The sequence below is a fragment of the Pholcus phalangioides genome, unplaced genomic scaffold (assembly GCF_987345545.1).
Source record: "Pholcus phalangioides strain wild (caught in Gottingen) unplaced genomic scaffold, Ppha-v1.0 ptg000003l_1, whole genome shotgun sequence".
Taxonomy (NCBI): Eukaryota; Metazoa; Arthropoda; class Arachnida; order Araneae; family Pholcidae; genus Pholcus; species Pholcus phalangioides.
Window position 1 is genome coordinate 19,479,442 of NW_028301596.1, and position 22,613 is coordinate 19,502,054.

The window sequence follows — 22,613 nt, forward strand, 5'->3', positions numbered from 1 at the left end:
GTGTGGGAAGGGTTACCAATTAGAAAAGTATCCTAAATAACGTAGTACTCAGATAGGTCCTTTACCTTGCAAGGGGTTGTACAGTTATTTAAATAAAAAATAAATATTTTTATAGGGACGCGCGGTCCTGAATGACCCAATTCGAAAGTTGTTGCCCTGTCTCTCCTGATGCCAAAAAAAAAAATCCACGTTTCTAAGTGCAATACTCACTTAGATATCCAAACTCGAAAAAAGGAGGTAATTTGGGAAAAAAACGAGCATAAAAACTAACGAACAACGCTTCTTTTCCCCTGATTTATGCTGTTCCTTCCCAATTTTCCTCCGTTCTGCAAATTAGAATATTTCAGTGAATATTGCACTTGGAAACGTGGAATTCTTTTTTTGTTGGCATCAGGAGAGACAGGGTAACAACTTTCGAATTTGGCCTTTCAAGACAAGGCGTCCGTATAAAAAGTTAATTTGCTTATATTTTAATAATTGTACAACCCCTTGCACCGTGAATGACGTATCTGAGTACTACACGTTATTTGGATATATTTTCTAATTGGAAGTATGCCTGGTAGGATCAACAGTTCGCCAGTGAAATGCCATACTCCCTGTTACCTATGCACCTATAGTATATATATAAAAAAACCAATATAACTATATCTTTACCTAAGATCTTTTACAAAGTTCGCTCGAATGTAACTGATGTGCTTATTGGTTACATTTTTCCAGTTTTATAAAAGAACTTTTACAAAACTTTCGTGGTACAAATGCCGCCATAAGTCACTAATGTTAAAACTACTTTCGATCTTCATGCTGTTACTTTCCCCCCCTAAAAACTGCTTCCAAATAGTACTGGAGGGGGGGAAGGACGATATGTTTTTGAACACGAGAAAACTGCTGTTCACAGTGGAGACAATAAATTTTGGTCTTTTCTTATAAAACCATGGCTTTCACATCTTAGAGCAGGGCCCCTAGGCTGGGATCTTTTGCGGACCCCCCTAGTCACTTTGCACGGGCCCTTCTATAGTTAATTTATAGCGTGAAAAAGCCAAAAAATGATTAGAATTGTCCCGGGCCCCAGGGCTAGAGCACTGTCAGCCCCTCCCTCGTGGGGGGGGGGGGGCATGTCTGGAACTTCCATCGAACCCGATTCAAAACTGAAATTATCCCCAGTTTTCGTTGAATCTCGACATGTCCCCCCCACCATGTCAAAAAATTTGATCAAAATTATTGATTCAAATAGTTTTAAACATGATCATTTATCTGAAGTGTTACATCTAGAAATATTAATTTAAGACATAGCTAAAACCAGTTTCGTCAAATAAATCAAAATAAATTATGAACTTTTAATAAAAGTTTTGATCGGATTGAGATCGCGAGTCGATTAAGTCAACTGAAGTTTTTAACTACGATACGATTTACAATTTATCGATTAACCGACCCGATCGATGGGACCAGCCCCACTTAGAATGTACTTCTGCCTCGAAGAAATGAATGTAGAACCGATGAAGCATTTCCTATCGATTCGTCAATCGATTATATACTTGAGTAAGATATTTCTGCTCATCTTCAAGCCTTTTGATGATTTTCTTTATCATGTCTTGGGTCACAGACCCACCGCTGCACAGTCTGGTTATAGCGTAATCGAAACCGAAGTCTCCGATGATACTGACGTTCATCAATCTTGCCAGCCCTATTAGGTCGTATCCAGCCTGAGCCGATGCCCTAAAAGCTCGAAGAACGTCGGGATTGCTCTGTATATACCTGTTGAGGATAGTGCCAATGTTGTTAGCGTCCACCTGCGTGATGACATTAGCTCCATCTCTGATGGCCTGCACTAGCTCCCTGTGAGGTGCTGCAGCGTTATTGCCACGCATGTCGGGGAACGTTCCCAACTCTTCCATGAGTTGATCCATGGTGTAGGATAAGGTCATCTGCCGTATGTTCTCTACGATTTCTCCCATTTCACGGAAGATTCCATCGAATCTCAGTCCCATCTGCACGAAACTCGCCGTCTCGTTATAGTCCGTCTGGATCAGGTCGCTGGCTGTGCATCTGGCCCTAGATATTGCGGCGGCTTTCCCGGCGCTGATGCCAGCCTCCAGGGCGTGGGCTCCGGAACTTATAACCACGCCGATAGGGTTTATGGTCCGAGAAAGAACGAAACCTATGAGCTTCGACAGTGCGGTGGTTACTCCCACGGCCGATGTCGAAGCGATTCCGACGTCGCAGTAAAACTCGACGCCTTCCAATTTGTGGAGCAGCTCCTCCAGACTTTCGATGGTTTCGTTCCTCTTGATGTTCCAGAGAGGATAGAAAGATTCGAAGTTCTCTCGGTGCTCGGCCACGTCTCTCAAGTGCCCGTAGAAATCGACGACGTAGCCGTTGATAGCGGACGCCATCTTGGAACTGTATATCAAAAATAAATATCACATTAATATATTCAAATAATTTGTATCAATTATTTATACCTTCAATCAATCCGTTTTCCCACAAAGGTTTTTGCCCCCCCCCTCTCTCTTTTGACACCAAAAACATTTTTCATTATGAATGCCATTTTTAGAAGTCAAAAACTTTGTGAGACTTATGTACTACTACTACTACCTCTGCTAAACCGCACATGCACCTCGTCCATATTCCTCTGCGGAATTTCTAACGAATTGGTACATGTTGGAATGTGCATTAACGTGTTGTAAACCTAAAGTGAAGTTGGTTTCTCTATAATGCTTGTTATGTAGTGCCACTACTACTACTAAACCAGACATGCACCTCGTCCATATTCCTCTGCAGAACCTCTAACGAATTGGTACATATTGGAATGTGTATGCATGTATAGTGAACCTTCCGTGAAGTTTGTTTCTGTGTAATGCTTGTTATGTGTAGTGCTGCATCTGCCACCAGCTTTTCTAACTATGAGTAAAATGTTATGATTGAATAATTTATTGTTGCAGATCTGTTGCTCTCTGTGGCGAGGCGAGACTTTTGTGTTATGTAGTGCCGCCATCTGCCATCAGTTTTTCTAACTATAAGTGAAGTGTGATGATTGTATAATTTGTATCGTTGTACGCCTGTTGATCTCAGTGGCGAGACTTTTTAATACGTTGGGAATAGAGAGACTTATGTACTGTATATTTTTGCATGAAGTTTGAAATTCGTAATTTTTACCTTTTTGAAATTTTTCTGAGACTAAATTTTTTTTTAGCACATAAAAAGAAAGAAAAAAAAATCAAGAATTTTGATCGTAAACATCTCAGCGCAGTCTGTGGCTTTTTTACGGGAGGGAGGAGTAGTATTTAGCGGGCTATAGCCCAGAGCGACAGGTTCAGAGGGGCGGTAAATTTGAGGAATGTGTGGTCAAAAACATTAGTACAATGGGGAGAAGCGCTGCAAAACCGATATAACCCCTCGATAAATACCATGCCCCCCCCCACAAAGGGGGCTGAAGCTAATAGTGCTTCAGCCCTGGGGGCCCGGGATGATTTTTATCTTCTTTTTTTTTCGTCTTTTCACTTTTTAAATTCAATATACAATGGGAGTAGAAAATCCAGCCTCGTGGCCCCAAAAAATATCCCTACCCCAGACAGATAGAGACCAAATCAGCGACTGCCCAAAAAAGTGACCTGAAGAGTTTGCAAGCACGTGCGTAAGCAAAAGAGTGAGCAAGCATGCAATGACCAAAAGAGTGACCTAGAGAGCGTGAAAGCATGTGAATGATCAAAAGAGTGAACTAGAGCATGTGTAAGTAAACCCGTAAATGATCAAAGAGTGTAAATGATCAACCATATCAGTGAGCAACCAAAAGAGTGACCTACATCGTGTGCTGTAGAGAATAAGAAAAAGACACTCGGAAAGAAAGACATTCAAACACAAGAAAGAAGTTGTTTCACCGTGATTAGGGTGACCATATTTTATGCGAAAAATGCGGGAAGAATGGAAATCATCTCATAAACCCTGAAGATCGAAAATTCTCTCCGAAAATGCTGCCAATTTTCAGCGAAATTGCCAATTATTGCCTATAAATAACCCTACACGGCAAATGTGCGAAAGAGTTTTGTGTTTATAATCATATTCTCATATAATTGTGTGTAGTCATCTATTTATATAATCATTATTAATTTTTTTTATAAATTATGCGAATTACCCTTATCTCTGATATAAAGATAATGAAAAAAAAAGTATTTTCGTCAAAAAAAGGGGACATTTCTTTGGTAATTTTCTAGGAATTTCTCGAGAAACGGAATCAGTGACGAAAAATGGGTCGTTATATCCGAGGTCGTTACGTTTTCATTCACGTCATAACCAAGTCTCATCAAGATTGTTCTCCATAGGAATCAACCAATCAGCCGAGGCTGTCAAATATGGACCTTACGGCCAAGGTGTCGTGTTGCTGCTGAACTCGTTATAACCGAGTTTGCATTTTTTTATTTTCAGACTAAACCCCTGTTTCCCAACGTGGGTCCAAGCACAACAACGGGGAAATTTGATTTTTAAGGGGGACAATTTGAGTTTTTCCATGAAGATTTGCGTGGAGCCTTCCGAATTCCCTACATTTTTTTAATATCAGTTTTAATTTTTAAACAATTTCCCGATGACCTCTTTGTTGTTTTTCCCCTTCAGTGGAAGGGGTTTGACTAAGTGTTCTAAATGCTTTGTCTTCCACGGAAAATTTGTGTCAGTAAGATAAAGTCTACGGACCCCCTGTGCCAATAAAATGAAGGAAAATGATCACCAGAACTGCTTTAAGAATAATATTCCATATACAGCAATGTAAAAACAATGAGTTAATTGTTTCCTCCATCTAAGCTCACAGATCCTCCCCATTGAAGTCTCTCCAAAGAACCCTGATTAAGAGAGAGACATAGCAAGAGAACCATTGCTTTGGACTAAGTAAAAGTGATAGAAATACGGAGCCACAAAGACCCTTGGTTTTAGAATTTAAGGGGGCAAAGCCAAAACTAATGGCTCTTACATTTGACGGGGGGGGGGGGGGAACTTCGTTATGGAAACTATGAAGTTTCACCGAGGTGGGGGAGTACCCCCCAGAAACATTACGGGGAGGGGACATCTAGATTTCAGATTTGCTTTGGTGGGACATGGTCAAAAACAGGTTGGGAAACACTGGACTACACACAGGAAAAAATTATCAAATTCACTTACGTAAATATTGGCACTGGATTTTTAAGGGTCTGCTGTACGAATCAAGATAAAAATCAATGACGATAACTATACACAAAATATTTTGTGTGAGGACACGTTTTCTGTGTGAACTTTGATATTATTAATATCGGATACTGAACTCCTCTGGGTTTGAATGCAGTAACAGCTTTTATATTTGGACTTTCTTCTTTCCCATCTCTTTTAATGCTTTCTTCTTATAAAGGCCTCACTATCAGCCAGTCACATTATAAAGGGAATGCAACTTCCTCTACATCTACACTTTTGCAATAATCGTATCTAAATAAGAACAGATGTTTTTGGTGACTACTCGACATGGTGATTACTGGGGCCCCGGATCTCTTTGTCTTCGCATATTGCGTTCTTTTGTTTTTTGTTCGCATATTTCGCTATTTTTTCGTGATAGAGTATATTTTCAAAAAGTTTTCCAGGGATATTTTGCATGGTTTCATAATTCTCGATACAAAGTAATTTTTTTCCTCGCTATTCCAATCCCGCTTCAGACTGGTTTTTTGGGGTTCCCGCCTCTGACGAGAGCTCTTAGGCTTACAGAATTTTTATGCACTAAATATGGAACGTCGTTGCTGATTGGTAAAAAAAAGTCCTGAAATTAAGGTGTTGATACTGACATTGCAAGTCTTAGAGCATAAAAATACTAGCTCTTCAATGACACTGGAGTGTGGCTGTAAATAGATTAATCATCTGAATCGGTGTAGGTGATGGTAACTCGTGGGAAAAATTGGCTAAATTTGGTAAATGGGGGATTTTTGAGTTTTTGGGGAAAATTTTGAGTTTTTATCAAATAAAAAGAATTATTTACATATTTATTTTATTTATTTATTATTTTAATTTTGTGCTTTTCTAAAGCTAAATACACTTGGCTAGGTATTTTCACCCATAGATGGCAGCACATTAATTCTAAATTTGTAGGGAAAAACTTGCTCAAAAGGGAAATTTTGACTCGATATGAGAGATTAGTTAGTAAAACAAAGAATTTCTGTTCATGTAATAAAAGTAATAGTTCAAAACAGTTTAGACAGCATCAACACTTCTCCATTATCATATTATTTTGCTAAAACTAATGTTATTTGAGATAGGAATGAAAAATTTTGTTTTATAAGGCATATTTACAGTTTTTTAAGAGCATAAATGCATATTATATAGAGCATTTTTTAGAAGTTTTTAGAGCATAAAATTCCTGGCCCCAGTGATTACACAAAAAACAACCCTAATGTACCCCTCAACACAAATGACTCTCCCAACACGTTGTGGGGACCGAACATTTTGGGACTTTTTAGTGCCCTGATTTTACTTTTGAGGGTAAAGGGAATCCCGCAAACAAAAAAATAAAACTAACACTAATTACAGAAATGCTTAAAAATAGACCAAAATTGATTGATGAAAGAAATGATTCCAAATTGAAGGAAGAAGTAATTTCAGTATTGGTTTAAAAAAAATAACACTAATATCAATTAATGAAAGAAATATCAAAAATATGAATTAATTAATGAAAGAAAATATTTAAAATTAACGTAATAATTTTGTAATTGATGAAACAGATGATTTTTAAGAATTGGAGAGAGGAAATTTGGAACTAACGAAAGAAATGGGTTCAAGAATTTGAAAAAATTCAGGATCTATGAAAGAAGTAATTTCACAATTCATTTATGAAAGGAAATGATTTGGAAATTAACGTAATAATTTCAGAATTAATTTCATGAATGAAATATGTTATTTAATATTAACGGAAGAAATAATTGTGAAATAAACGAGAAAAATAATTAGAAAATTAATGGAAAAATAATATAAAATTAATGGAAAAATAATATAAAATTAACGAGAGAAATAATTTCAGAATTAATAAAAGAATGGGGAAAAAAAATAGTTTCATAATTAATTGAAACGATTTCAGAAATAATGTAAGAAATTATTTTAAAATTTGTGGAAGAAAAATTGATTCACAATTAATGAAAGATAATAATAATTTCAGAATTATTGAAAGAAATAATTTGTCTCTTTCTCAGAAGTTGGGAAAAGCCAGAACTAGTGAAAGTCTAGTGTGCATGGTAGCCAAGGTCGATAAGATACTCGTCTAAAAGCAGTGGTTTCTTAACCTTTTTTGCCCTTAGCCGCCTTTGAACCATATTTTTTTTTCTCGTGGCTCCCCTGTCTTACACACAGAGTCTTCACCTCTCATCTAGAAGCAAGATCTTTTATACGTATTGAAATGATTTTTTCAGTGAATTTATACTGAACGAAAATTTTGTAAAGAAAATTGGCGTCCAGACCACTGGCCTAGAATTTATTGATTTCCATGCTAGCCCGAGTTCTATCAGGACCGTCTCAACATCATGGGCCCCCCTAGGCAAAGTTATGCTATGGTAGTCCCATACTTAGCTGGAAATAAAGAGCCTACATATTTCCTACTTATTTTCAAAATTAATTGTACTACAAAAAGATCATAAGGTGGGGTCACTTATGGACATGAGGCCCCCCCCCCCCAGGCATGACCCCTCACAAGAGCGGGACTGACAGAGCTGCAGCCCGGGGCCTGATATGGTTTTCATCATTTTTTGTTTTTCACACTATATTTAATACAGAGAGGGGGGGGGGGTCTGCGAAAAAACCCATCCTAGGGAACTTGTTGCAAAATGTAGGTGGTGAGGCCCGGATTGGTCTATGCCCTAAGACGGCCCTGATTTTATGGGTGGCTTTGTTGGATTCTGTAAGTGTATATTCACTAATATAAAAGCTTTATTTCTTCACAGCTTAATTTTTCTTCTCAGCTCTCTGCAGCCCTCCAAACCACCTGTCATGGCCCCTTTTTCCATTTTCGTCCGTGGCACCCTTGAAGTATCCCAGTACCACTAGGGGGCCATATGACCCCCGGTCGAGAATGACTGGTCTAAAGCACCAAAGGATGTTTAGAGGTGTCACAAGTTCGATACCCAGTTCGTCCTTGTCAGAAACTTCTCTGACACAGGGGTACCACAGAAAAAGATTGCTACCGCAGGGAGTCCCACACCGAGAGGTTAGCGCATCAACCTCTCGGCAAGTATAAAAAAGGCTACCGTTTGGAATCGGCATAAATTGTAGTTCCCGGTCTAATTAGCCTTCCCCAGTGTGCAGAAAATGACCGTAGTGTGAAAAAAATGATCAAATGAAAGTCTAGTAATTGGGGTGTTACTTTTTGAGACCGTGCCTAATTGACCCGCCGGTCAAGATGTCACTTGACTTTACACTTCCTTAAGAAAACGCTGTATTTCAAAAGTAAAATTCTCGGAAATTGAAATTTTCTCTGATCAATTCTGTTTATTTGAAAATTAAAAATTCAAGTTATGTGTAATTCAAAATTCTATCAGAAATGAAATTTTCAAATTACAATCATCATAAATTTTAACTTCTTTCCAATTTTTCTCAACAAACACACCAGACCAGACCAGAATGAAACTTTACCTCCCGGGCCTGGCTCAATGGAGCCATCTGCGGGCTTACAAATTGCAGCCACGGAGACTACGTATGAAGAGAAAGACAAGAGAGTACGTGTAAATGAGTGCATGTGTAAAGAGAAAGCTTTGTCTAGATCGGGTTTGGTCATTAAATTAACGACTGGTCTGGTAACACGCCTGCAAGTAAAATGCGCCACAACCTTCTGCTAGTATTGTTAACAAGTTGAAGAAGACAGAGAAGTGAGCTGTGAAGACGAGGAGACCTCTCTCTTTTTTTTTTAAATATTATTTTTGAAGATACGACGATTTTTTTTTGAATTTCCAGTGGTGTAGTACTTCCGTCAAAACAATGCGACAAGTTGTGGTGACCTAGAGTGAGGGAGAGAGAGTACAAGAGAAAGAGGGGGGACAGGAGAAAGATTAGTATTTGTTAGGGGGGGAAGGAAGGTGACAGAGGAAAGAGGGGGAGACATGAAGTTGGTATACACAAACAAGCAACAATAAACAGTAATATTCTCTTGCTCTTGATGCCGATTTGAAATTAAAGATAACATGGTGTGAGAAGTTTCCACCCCCTTGGGGTAAATTTATAAACAAACACAAGCGCACTCAAAAACACTTGGTGGTTTCGAGACGTGGCAATTTTTCGTAGATTTGCCGCCAAAAACCTGATTTGGGCTGTGTTTGCGGCGCTTCTGAAAGGTCACGAATTTGTTTGATGTCATATTTATTAGCTTGGATTTCGAATTATCTTTTATCGCCACTTGACCTCATGGGTGAAACAAGATGCTAGTGTTATTTGATCTCTGAACTTTCCAATCGCGCCGTCTAGATCTCAGTATGGAAGATATAAGATATAAGAGTAACAGATATAACTTCAAACCACTCTAATTTTATCATTGTGAAGGACCCGGTGATATATGTTACTGCTACAGCCCGAAGAGTTTTTGGCCCAAGTCAGAATTGCAGAAATGATGCGGACTTTCTCCAGTCATTTCGGGAAGTGACTGGAGATCTCTGGCCAAAGCTCGATGTGCTAATGCAAGACGGCCCGGTTTTAAGAGCTAAATCCATTTTTTAAAATAGACTGTGTGATACATGCCTATGTATAGCAACTGTATTGGATAAGCTCCTCCATGTGACGAGTGAAAAAAAAAAGTCAAATTTGTGAAAGAAAAAGTATAAAAATAATTATACATATAAACATGTAATTTTTTTTCTGCCAAATTTTGGAGAAAAAAAAGGATTGCCGCATTGTGACTGCGGTTTGATGGGTTGCAATAACTAACGTGGGCATAAATTATCTCGAAAAAATACGCCAACATGACGATGAACCCGAATCGTGTCTTTTGTTATCGGACTTTGGCCAGGGATTACCGTCTACTTCGCGAACTAGCCGGCGAATGTCTGAATTTCGGACATTCCCCGGTTCAATATTTAACGAAACGAAATTGTCCAATTCCCGAAGTGGCCGGCCCCGTCGTGAATTGGCTAATTTCGGGCTGTGGCAGTAACATATATATTCCAGAAACCATGGGTGATACGCCCTCCCCCGTTCCAAGAACCTGTATGCACTCATTCAATTAGATCTAGCTTATAGGTACTTAACCTATGAGTCGCGACTCAAACTTGGGTCGCATGGGCTTCCAATATAAGTCGTACAAATCCACTTACAGTCATGGATTCTTGAGCTATGGGACACGAACTGAACTTGATTCGATGGGGTTTCGGAGATCGATCATAAAAATCCTCTTATAGCCAAGGAATCTTGACCTTTCTTTCTTTCAAACCGAGCACAACTCAGTTCTACCGCCATCTATGGGTAACTTACTACCTAGTCAGTAAGTTGTGCCGGAAGTGTAAGGCCCTCCTCACACGGGGAAACTAAAATCGAGCTCGAGTTGCTTCAACTTGAGAGTTGAGTTGACTAGAACGAGTTGAGTTGCCCGTTCTCCCTCACACGGCGCTACTAAAAGCCCGGGAAACTGAGTAAAAACAGCACAGTCTGTAGTTTCCCTTCTTATCTTCCGGTACTATCTTGTTAACCGGGTTAGGAAAAATCGAAACAAATAAATAAGAAAAATAATTTCTATTATATGTGAAATTGCTACAGAATTTCAGCTCACATGCAAATACAAAATTTCATTATTTAAATTGATATCATTTTGAAATGACAATGAAATGGTAAAAATTAGATAATTTTTTAGTATAATTTCATGTTTCATTCGGAAAAAAATTCGCAATAAAATGTCTGTTTTTCCTCTATAAATGTGCCTTTCAGTACCTATATATGTTGGATTTAATATATTTTTATTGTTTATTAGTTAAAATATTGTCACGCAGAATTTTAAGTAGTTTCATGAGATGAAACGACGAAAGCTGGTTCCCAGTGGCAAAAAATAAACTATAGGCAAAACTAGAGACAAACAACACATGAATTGTTGTTTATGTTTCAGGGAATGGTTTTCCCCGAATACTCGCACACACAGATGTGCGTGTACGTGACCTAGATTACAGACATTCCAATCAGGGGGGAAAATCAGGGACCATCCCTATGGAACACGTGCTTGTTTAGGTACATGTAAAAGTAGACATTATTTTGAAATTTTCTGCAGGTTCTTATCCAGGGCCGTCTTAAGAGCGACATGGGGGGGTCCCAGCCATGTATTTTTTTTCTGAGATCCTACTTGGCAAATTCATTTGGTTATTCCTGAAATTTTTTACCAGATATAATTTTTGTCACGCTCCATCTTCTTTTGAAATCGCCCCAGCGGGGGAGTTGCCCCCCCCCGGCTTTCAAAAACACACTATAAATAGTATATATACAGGGAGTATATGTTCTTTGCCCCCCCCCCCCCCCCGAAAAAAGTTGAAATGACAGTCCTGGTTTACCATTTCATTCAGTGGCATCAGAGCCAGGGGTGCAAGCTCAAGCACCCACGGTAATTTGTGGCATGGATCCGAGCATGGGCGTAAGAGTACTTAACAGTCTGAGCGCGTAAGAATTTTGACCTGTGAATCACGACCCAAATATGATTCGCAGGGGTTTCCGAGATCGGTCGTAAAAACACACTCCCAGCCAGGGATTCTTGAGCTATGGGTCACGACCCAAACTTGATTCGCAGGGGCATCCTAGATGGGTCATGCAAACTCACGCAATGCAAGCACTTATTACGTCACCGGTTTCACTCATTTCGAAAAACAGTCTCACGGGTCGCGAAGATGATCTCTTTGTTGATTTTGGGTCGCGGCTGAAAAAGGTTAAAAGCCTTCCAGTCAACCTACAACACGAGAAGGCTTGCCGCACAAAATTAAAATTTTCACTTTTAAAAAAAAAATTAATACAAATACAACGCCACAACAGGCAAATTGCCCAACGAGGTGGCTGCATCATGGATCCCCGAGCCCCTACCTACTACTGCTACACCACACCCCCCCACCCCGCAGAACCCCCCAACGAATCGTTACATGCGGGAATGTGCGTGTACGTGTAGTGCAACCTGACGTAAAGTTTTTTGTTTTCTGTGTAATGCTTGTTATGTGTAGTGCTCTCATCTGCCCCCAGTTTTACTAACTATGAGTGAAGTGTTATGATTGAATGATTTATCGTTGTAGGACTGTTGCTCTCTGTGGCGAGACTTTTTAACGGGGAGATCGGCTCGCATTTGCGCCTTGAAGTTGGGAACCACAGAAAACCAACTTCAGCCGACCACCACTGTGGGGTTCGAACCCGGATCCTCGCATCACGAGTCCGGCACTATAACCACTCGACCACCACAGCGGCATTAAATTAGATTTATTTTTTTCGGGGACCCTCTGGAGATTTCTATCAATTACTAATGTCTGTCCCGTATTTATGGGATATCTGGCATCCGAAAATTAAAACGCGAGTGCCTTGTTTTAGGATTGTGCTTTCGGTGATTTTACGTATTGCATGGTTCCCACCAAAATCTGCTTGATAGTTTCTCGGACCAAAAAACTCCGGAACAAAGAAACATGATTCAAAAGCTTCAAAAAATTTCTAAATTGCGAATTTCCCCCCCCCCCCTCAACAAAACTTTTCCCTGACTTTTAGAAAATATTTGCATATTTTCCTGACTTGCCGAATATTTTACATCGCTGACTATTGAGTTTCCTTATGCTCCATGTTTTAGGCTTGGTATCTGTTTTTACTGTCACAGCCGTTCTGCAAATTATTTTTCCTGTTCATTTCTGGTGGTCCGCAAATTGTTTTTCTTATTTATCTTTTGCCGGACCGCAAATTATTCCTATTTTTAAGTCAACTTTTGATGGTCGAAATTATTCTTATTTATTACGGCAACTTTGACATTCTTATGCCCACAGCCGACCTTAGGGGGTGTGCGACAGGTGCGGTAGCACCGGGCTCCGCACTCATGGTAATAGAAGTAAAACAAACATATCAATGAATTTTTTTTTTAATAAATGCGTTTTAAACAGGGGTCCCTATTAACCCATTAACGCCGATTTGGTAAGAAAATTTGCCATTCAAAATTTCAATTTTTTTCTTTGCCAATAAATGGTGGAAGTGGTTCCACTCAGTATTTTTTGTCTTTCAAAAAGTCATCTTTATTGGGTTAAAAAAAGGGGTCCAAATTATTGAAGGCTTTCGCCAACACTTTAAGTATTTCTTCCATTAATTCTGAGTTTCCAACAATTCCAGAATTTTTAACAATATTCTGGAATTATCTTTTCACTACTTCTGAATTTTCAACACATTTCTGAAATTATTTCTTTTATTAGTTCTGGATTTTCATAAGTACTGATGTATACATGTTTAAAATTGCTTTCATATTCATCAATTCTAAATTTCCATTAGGTCCTAATTTTCTCTCGTTAGTTTTGGAATTATTTCTTTCATTAGTTTGAAATTTTCTTCGGTTCTGAATTTTCATCAAATCGACGTTTCCATTCATTTTTGTGTTAATTTACATTTAAATTGTGTTTATATTTTTTGCTTGGATATTTTTCAGCATTTATGTAATAATGTGTGGGTGCCGATTCCCCCCGAAACTGTTGAGACGTTCCCCGGTCCCACAATTATTTGCGTAATTGTAATCCTTGCGTGCAATTCCACAGGGTATTTAATGAAAGCGTGATTAAGTGCTCGTGAGCCTGAAATCTGACACGAGCATTTTTGGTGCTTCAGGAAAGCACACAATGGTGCTCGCTAGCAAAAAATCAGATTCGAGCACTGTGGATGCTTCAGGGAAACAACGAGTTGAAGATTCTTGATTTAGATAGCTAGTTCCGACCGTGTGACTGGATTTCTGAAAAAGAACAAAAAAAAAAAAAAAAAAAAAACCAGCACAATAAATTGCAGGCTTTCTGTGGCTACTAAGGAAAATTTTTATTTCTATTTACAACAAAGCATTAAAAAGTACCAAATGTATCAATATAGAGACATCGATTGAATCGCACTCAAAAGCATCGAATTTTTCTTACATTGCACTATCATGGCACCAATAACGGTTTCATAGTCCACGGCAACCTGGCGAATGGGATTTGCCAAGCCCTGATGTAAGAATATGACTTTACACCCTGTATAAGGCTCCCATTGTACTCGCAGCTGAGTTCTAAGTTTCCGAACTTTCCCGGATGGGTCCTTGGTTTGTAACTACGTTATTTTTCATAACGTAACTCTACAAGAAATAGTGAATTTGTCGCGTCAAACAAGTTTATCGATTCCGCAACCGTTCGTGCACTTGCGTAAGATATGTCTGCTCATCTTTAAGCCTTTTGATGATTTTCTTTATCATGTCTTGGGTCACAGACCCGCCGCTGCACAGTCTGGTTATAGCTTCGGCGCAGTCAAAGATGTCTCGTCCCATGGATGCCATGCTTCCGGCAATGTACAGGTGATCAATACCGAAGCTTCCAATGATCCTGATGTTCATCAATCTTGTCAGTCCTATTAGGTCGTATCCAGCCTGAGCCGATGCCCTAAAAGCTCGAAGAACGTCGGGATTGCTCTGTACATACCTGTTGAGAATCGTGCCAATGCTGTCAGCGTCCACCTGCGCGACGACATCAGCTCCATCTCTGATGGCCTGCACTAGCTCCCTGTGAGGTGCTGCAGCGTTATTGCCACGCATGTCGGGGAACGTTCCCAACGCTTCCATGAGTTGATCCATAGTGTAGGATAAGGTCATCCGTCTTATGTTCTCTACGATTTCTCCCATTTCACGGAAGATTCCATCGAATCTGAGTCCCATCTGCACGAAACGTACCGTTTCGTTGTAGTCTCTTTGGACCAGATCCCTGGCAGTACATCTGGCTCTGGATATTGCGACGGCTTTCCCGGAGCTGATGCCAGCCTTCACGGCGTGGGCTCCGGAACTTATACCCACGCCGATAGGGTTTATGGTCCCAGACATAACGTAACCGATGAGCGTCGCCAGGGTGCTGCTGGCACTCACGGCTGATGACGAAGCGACTCCGACGTCGCAATAAAACTCCACGCCTTCCAGGTGGTGCAGCAGCTCCTCCAGACATTGGATGGATTCGTTCCTCAAGGCATTCCACAGAGGAAAAAAGAGTTCGAAATCCTCCCGATGTTCGGCCACGTCTCTCAAGTGCCTGTAGAATGCGATGACGTAGCCGTGAATGGCAGACGCCATGTCCAACTATGCTGAAAAGAAATACATTTTAATATAGTATACAGGGTGTATAGGTAACAAACAGGGCGCATGACATTTTACTCTCGAACCGTTGATCCTAGAGGCATAGTTCCAATTAGAAAGTATCTAAATAACGTGTAGTACTCACATAATGTCATTCATGTTTCAAGTGGTTGTAGAGTTATTAAAATAAAAAAAAACTTTATATACCGTCCCCGTGTGCCCAAATACACAATTAGGAAGTTGTTGCCCTGTCTGTCCTGAAACCAACTATAAAAACATTCCACGTTTCTAAGTGCAATATTCGATATTCGAAAAACGAAAGAAAGTGGGGAAGGGACAGCATAAATCAAGGAAAGAAGCCTTGTCTGTTAGTTTTTTTTCCCCCCACAACTTTCCTCCGTTTTTCGAATTTCAATATCTCAGTGAATATTGCACTTATAAAAGTGTAATGTTTTTGGTTAGCATCAAGAGAGACAGGGCAACAACTTTCTAATTGGGATTTTGGGCACACGGACACTATAAAAAGTTAATTTTTTTTTAAAATTTTGATAACTATACAACCACTTGAAACATCAATGGCATATGTAAGTACTATACGCCAGTGTTTCTCAACCACCGGGCCCTAATATCATTCATACCGGGCCGCGAGTGTGATTAGCCGTTTCATTTTTCCTTATTCATTTTCTGTTGGTCGTGTGTTTGGCTGGGCCTTCGACTCACAAAAATGAATGAAATCGGGACGCGGGCTTGAAAAGGTTGAGAACCACTGCTTTACCCTATTTGGATACTTTTTCCTTATTGGAAGTATGCCTCTGGGATCAACGGTTCACCAATAAAATGTCATTCGCCCGTCTGTTACCTATGCATCCTGTACATTCAAAGACATTTATATATTCACATTCTCACATGTTACATTACTGATATTTTGTTACCTCGCACATAGGGGTCATTCAAGTATTACGTCAGCATCGATGGGGAGGGGGTTTCCGATTTGCTGACTTTTGATGACCGGGGGGGGGGAGGGGTTTGGATGATGCTTACGTCATCAACCACCTTTTATGAAAATATGAAATATTCTTGATGGCATCTTACTCGGTGCGCCAAATACGAGAAAAATCTTTCGCTAGTTTGTGGACACCTGAACTAGCATTCTCCCTAATGATAAATCCCTTTTTACAGAGCCACTTTAGCCATCTCTAAATGATTCACGGATCCTTCAAGTGCTCTGGAACTGTGCAACACATCACACTAGTGATCCGTAATTATGCCACGGAGCACTTAAGTAATCTGCCGGGGGCCGCTTAAGTGCACTAAAATTGTGCCACGGGCCACTTAAATGCTCTGGAATTGTGCCACGGGTCATTTAAGCGATCTGTAAATGTGCCGCTAAGTTCATTTTTACAAAATTGGGTTGGGGGGCAAGCCACATCACGTAACCTTCAGGGCCACATTTGGTCCGCCAGTTAAGGGTTTACCATATATGGCTTAAAGGGTGGGTGCAATGAATTTCTTAAAGAGAAAAATTTTGAGTTCTTACCTTTCAAATAGCATTGAAATGAACAGAAATCGACTATAATTGCATATAAAGGTAATTTTTTTCGAAATTTAAATTTTTTAAAATATTTTTTCTCTACGGGGGGGAGGGGGCACTTCCTCCTATCCCCCAAATATGTGTTAAGATGTAGGGGGCAGTGCTGACGAAATTTTGCTGACAAGGGGGCGGGGGAAATCAAAAATGGCTAAAAAAAATTGGTTACGTAATACTTGAACGGTCCCATATCAGCAGAGACACTGAAGCACTTATGGGCAGGGTTTGACAAATTTAACGGAAGCCAAATTTTTTTTAGAGATATGAGATGAGAGAACGAGAATATATATTCTCTTGGATATAAAAATTTGAGAATAATCGAGAATATTAATTTTTCTTTTAAATAATTTAATTTTTTTTTTTACTAATTTTGTTTATATTGTGAAACATAAATCAGTTTTCATTGCCTGAAACATTTACAATTAAACAATTTCTGGTATAATCACCCCCCCCCCCCCTCCAATGACAACTTTTAGTTAAGAGAATATTCTCAATATTGGTCATGATGAGAGGTTTTAAAAGTTTGGTTATGAAAATTTCAGAAACCTTTAGATTAAAACCTTAAAATGTTATTTAAAATTAGATACATTTTCAGAAATTAGTTCAAAGCAAAGAGAGTAAAACTCAAAGTTGATTGACAAAGGAAGTTATTCTTATACAATCACACCTTCATTCTAAGAAGATACCGAACTGTTGTTTTCTTCAAATGTAGATACACTTAAATTCTGTGTATTACTCACATTTCTTTGCAAGTTGTGCAATTCAGCCGTATTGGTTTCGTTTTCTTGCTTTTAAACTTTAATATTCTTTGCTGCAAACTTCAATGTTCCTGTCTTCGTGACGTGGACAGAGAATGTTCTCGAAGGACTACTATTATAAATTACTGGAGAATATTCTTATCGAAAATAATAATTATTCTGAAGTTATTTATAGAGATAATTTATTAATATGCATGTTATTACAGATATTCTTGAGAATACTCTCTAGAAGGACTACTATTGTAAATAACTGGAGAACATACTCATCGAGGAGAATAATCTCTGGAAAGAAGTTATTATAAACATAACTTCAGAATAATTCTTATTATTTTCGATAAGAATATTCCCCAGTAATTTGTAAAAAGACAGTCCTTCCGAAGAATATTTTCAAGGATATTATATATATTTATATTATATAAATAACAGGAGAATATTCTCATCAAGAATAATAAGAATATTCTCAAGTTATTTATAATAGTAGTCCTCCCACAGAATATTCTCATCGATGAGAATATTCTCCTAAAGATTATTCTCGAGAATTTTACATCTCTACCTTTTTCTTTCCTGCATAAAATCGGTCCAAAATAGTGGGTATTTTTATAAGAAAACTTTTGACTTGTAAAATAATATTTTTCACGACCCGAATTGACAAATTTATGTGACGGGTGCTAATAAAAGTAGGGGAGACCGGGGCTCTTTGTCATACGGATTAGTTGTCACACGCATTTTTTCTTAGAACATGGTGTACACACTGTCCATAATGGTACAGCTTGTTCATCTAGCCGCTGTGGTGGTCGAGTGGTCATAGTGACGGACTCGCGTAGCGAGGTCCCGTGGTTCGAACCCCCCCCCCCCACCGTCGCCACAGTGGTGGTCGGCTGAAGCTAGCTTCTATGGTTCCCAACTTCAAGGCGCGAATGCGAGCCTATCTCCCTTTTAAAAAGTCTCGCCACAGAAAGCACAGACCTACAAACAGTACAAATGTAATTCAATCATATACATCACTCACTTCCCTTCTGAAATATAGATGGCAGCACTGAAAAATCGAACACAACACTATATACGCACTCAGACTGTTAGGTAAACACACAATTACACTTCCGGCACAACTTAATAGGTAGTAAATCGCCCATAGATGGTGATAGACCTGAGTTGTGCTTGGTTTGGAAGAAAATAAAAGCTTGTTCATCTAGAGTTAGGCAATGTTTCTCAGAGTGTGCACCCAGGAGCGTCGCAACCTTTGTCGTTGTGAGCTGGATATATTGATTTATGTGCCTATTTATGATTCGAAGTTCTGCATGTCCTAAAAATATATCAGACAATTGAATGCTATAGGGTAGCATCAGTCACACAACCTAGAATAGGCCTATGCACCCAACTGATTTGTTATGCAAAGTCTGTTGTTTCACCCATACACAAAATATGCACCATATTTTTAAGTAATGAATGTTATTTGCTGAACAATGACTAGTCTCAGACCCTGAAGTAATAATTACAAAATTATTTTTTCCATCCAGACAGAGTTTTTTAATGACTTCTATATTTGTTGAAACTTCAAACTAAGCAAAAGAAATATTAATAAACCAAATGGTCCACTTACACCTCCCCCCTCCAAATAGAGCTTTGGCAGAATCATTCATTGCAATTAATTGAATATGTATTATTTGGCAATATATCGATGATTCCCTCCTCAATCAAAATCAGTTACACAAGTTTTGTTAAAAGGATTTGTAAAAATAGGAAAAGAGTAGAACAAAAACTTGAAAGTAAGAAATTTTACCACAACGTAGGACAAGTGGAAGCCCTGAATATATATCTTATAAAGTACTGTATAATACTTTATAGTATATACGTACGGTATATACACTGTATATATGCCAGGAACACATATACATTACTTTACATACATACTTTTTCCACCAGCGGCGCGCCTTACCCTAATCAACGTTTTTCCGCGGCTCTCCAGAGCAGTTTAACAAAGAATATAATCGAAAAACTTTGTCGGGCCACCGCTCCGCGGCGTACGGTTTGAGAAGCCCTGGTATAAGCAGTGCCGTCTTAAAATGCATGGGCCCACTCGAACACGGCCCGGGGGGCCTCAAGAGAAGAGAGGCCTCACAAAAATCAGAACCGGTTGAGATTTTCGAGAATTTGCCAGGTAGAGCCTTAGAAAAATCACTTCGCCCGGTGGCCCACACAGCTGCAAACTATATTGTTAATAATAATAAACTCCTCGTTTATAAAAAACTGTTGTTGGACTAATTTTTTTGGCCATGTGGATCTGGGGCAAGTTGTTCCGAGGGGTTATAAGCCCTCGTTCTACGATTCCAGCGTCGTCACATGGAAGATATTAATCTGTCTTTGTTCAACAGAAACCGCAAAACACTTCAAGCAATCGCAAGGGGCAGTCCCTGAATTTTTTTCTCCCCGACAAGAGTGTTTGTTTGAAAATTTCCAAAGGAGTCCGGCAAATTTTCACGCCGGCTTGTGGTTGGTTGAAGCATTTTGCGGTTTGTGTCGGACAAAGACAGTTCATTAATTACCTTACCCCGCGTGGCGACGCTGGAATCGTACAAGTGGCAAGGATTGTCACAACAGTCCAAATTACTGTTCAAAAGCGGCCGTGAGTAAGATTCAGACAAATTGCAATTCAATTACCTTACCAACATTCCCAATTTTCGAGTACAAAACACAAGAGAAATGGGATTCAGCCCGAAGTATAATGAGAAATTGAATTTTCTGGATGTTATGCCGAAACTGATATTTGGATAGAAAAGTGATTTGTCTCCTCCGGTAATCGAACCCGGGTCCCCTCGCATACCGGGAATACTGGTTAACGCACTTGCCCGGTGTGCAAGGAGACCCGGGTTCGATTCCCGGAGGAGACAAATCACTTTTCTTTCCAAATATCAGTTTCGGCATAACATCCAGAAAATTCAATTTCTGGAAGGGGGCCCAAAAATTTCCTTCCCAAGAAATTTTGAGTCACCACCCTTCAAAATACATTTAAATTGACAGAAATCAATTAATACAGCATATAAAGGGTATTTTCTTTCGATATTTTAATTTTTTCACCGAAATATTAATTTATGGGCTCCCGTGCGCACGCCTCTGGGTGTGTGTGTGGGGGGGGAGGGGGGGCATGGATGTAATCACTATTCAGTCCCTGAATCGATGAATTATAAAAATTAAAGTAAAGCACTTGGAAAAATGATTAGCGAAAACAGAAGAATTAATATATAATATAAATACCATATACAGCGTGTCCTGCAAGTCCTAATGCGGCGTTTATCTCATCAACGTCCGTCGTAGAGGAACGATTTCAATTTAAAAAGAAAATGCTCAAAATATGTTCAAAAATCACTTTGCACCAGTTTCGAGAGTAAAAATACAGTGTATCACAAATTACAAAATAATCAACATTTTTATATGGACACCCTGTCGTTAAAAAACCCTTTAAAACTTCTTTTATAAAACTTGAAAAATGCAATTAATGATCTCGTATTGGTTATATTCACGCAAATGCAACCCATAGTCTTATTGGCTTCACTTTTAAAGTTTTATAAAAGAGCTTTTATCAAACTTTTATAGTTTAATCCCGGCTTAAGGCTGGGATTACACTGTAAAAGCTTTGTAAAAGTGCTTTTATAAAACTTGAAAAATACAACCAATAAGCTGATCGGTTACATTCGAGCAAATGCAACTGATCAGATTACTTGTTACATTTTTGAAGTTTTATAAAAGCACTTTGATAAAACTTTTATAGTGTAATCCCGGCCTAAGAGGTCGTTTTTTCTAGTTTTATAAAATATCTTTTATCAAACTTTTGTGGTGTACATTATGAAAGTTTGATAAAAATTCTTTTATAAAACTTGAAAAATATAACCAATAAGTTCATTGGTTACGTACGCTCGAATATAACCGATGCACTCATTGGTTGCATTTTTGAAGTTTTATAAAAGAATTTTTACAAAACTTTTATAGTGTAATACTGGCCTAAGTGGTAGTTTTTCCTAGTTTTGTAAAAAATCTTTTATCAAACTTTTGTAGTGTAATCTCGGTTTCTTCACACACTTAAAGCATCGAGGAAATAAATTTTCTTATATTTACCCCTAATTATTATTTTACGGGCTTGGTAAAGTTCATAATAATTGAGCTTTATTAAGCTGAATTATGAGCTCCATGTCGGAGGAGCTGAATAATGCAAAAAAAAGGAATGAATGCGTGAGATTTTTTGTAGTTAATTGTAACATATGTTGCCGCAAGGGGCCGGGACACTAAAGTTCTCCCTCCTCTTCCCGAAATACATTCTGGCTATGGCCCGGCATTGTCGAGTCGATACGTATAAATAATACAGGTTGGTACTTACTGATGATTGCCAATTGAATCAAAGTTTGATTCAGGAAGAAGACGCCTCGCACTCAACGTTTGCCGATGTCCAAAAAGCTTCTGTGCGCGGTTTTTTTCCAACTTTGAGGGGGAACTTTTTGGTCTCTTTTTCTTTGTTGATAAGTGTCAGCCAATCACGTTACAAAGAATTCAACTTTCTCTACATCTACATTTCCCAGAAATAAAAACAAATGCCAGTTCGCCATTTTTTGGCGATTATTCCACGTGGTATACAAACCACCCTTTTGCTGTCTGTACCAGTCAGAATTTGCGGTATGTCTCGCTTGTCCGCAAATTATTAGTCATAAACATTCAATTTTTAGCTGGTCTGAAAATCAAATTATTTATCTCATTTGTTTTTTCTCTACTTATTTTTTGCCGTTCTTCTCAAATTATTTTTTTCGTGCGTTTTTTGCTGGTCCGCAAAATGTTTCTTATTTTCATTTTCTGTCGTGTTTCCTTAATATTCTCCCTCCCCCCATGGGCGGAGATACGGATGGAGGGGGCAGCCTTCCCCAAGATCAAAAGTGAAGTCGACTGATCTAATGTACATATGTATATATACAGTATATGAATTGACATCATCATCGTGCCCCTACCGCAGGCTTACGTAAAGGGGGAGTTG

At 38.9% G+C, this 22,613-nt stretch overlaps 2 protein-coding genes across 2 annotated transcripts; both read right to left on the reverse strand.

Annotated features, from left to right (window-relative positions):
• Nucleotides 1–1,320: 1,320 nt before the first annotated feature.
• LOC149088222 (uncharacterized) lies at nucleotides 1,321–5,364 on the reverse strand. Its single transcript, XM_089245578.1, has 2 exons — nucleotides 5,146–5,364; nucleotides 1,321–2,397 (listed from the first exon to the last, which is right to left on the reverse strand). The coding sequence occupies exon 2, from the start codon at nucleotides 2,388–2,390 to the stop codon at nucleotides 1,506–1,508; it is 885 nt and encodes a 294-aa protein (XP_089101704.1). The 5' UTR covers nucleotides 2,391–2,397; nucleotides 5,146–5,364; the 3' UTR covers nucleotides 1,321–1,505.
• Nucleotides 5,365–13,965: 8,601 nt separating this feature from the next.
• LOC149088223 (uncharacterized) lies at nucleotides 13,966–22,162 on the reverse strand. Its single transcript, XM_089245580.1, has 2 exons — nucleotides 21,969–22,162; nucleotides 13,966–15,261 (listed from the first exon to the last, which is right to left on the reverse strand). Exon 2 carries the CDS (start codon nucleotides 15,248–15,250, stop codon nucleotides 14,309–14,311), a length of 942 nt encoding a protein of 313 aa, XP_089101706.1. The 5' UTR covers nucleotides 15,251–15,261; nucleotides 21,969–22,162; the 3' UTR covers nucleotides 13,966–14,308.
• Between the last annotated feature and the right edge of the window lie 451 nt (nucleotides 22,163–22,613).

Excerpts from the sequence above, each read along its gene's own strand:
- LOC149088223 (XM_089245580.1), bottom strand. The coding sequence starts at position 15,250 with ATGGCGTCTGCCATTCACGGCTACGTCATCGCATTCTACAGGCACTTG.
- LOC149088222 (XM_089245578.1), bottom strand. The coding sequence starts at position 2,390 with ATGGCGTCCGCTATCAACGGCTACGTCGTCGATTTCTACGGGCACTTG.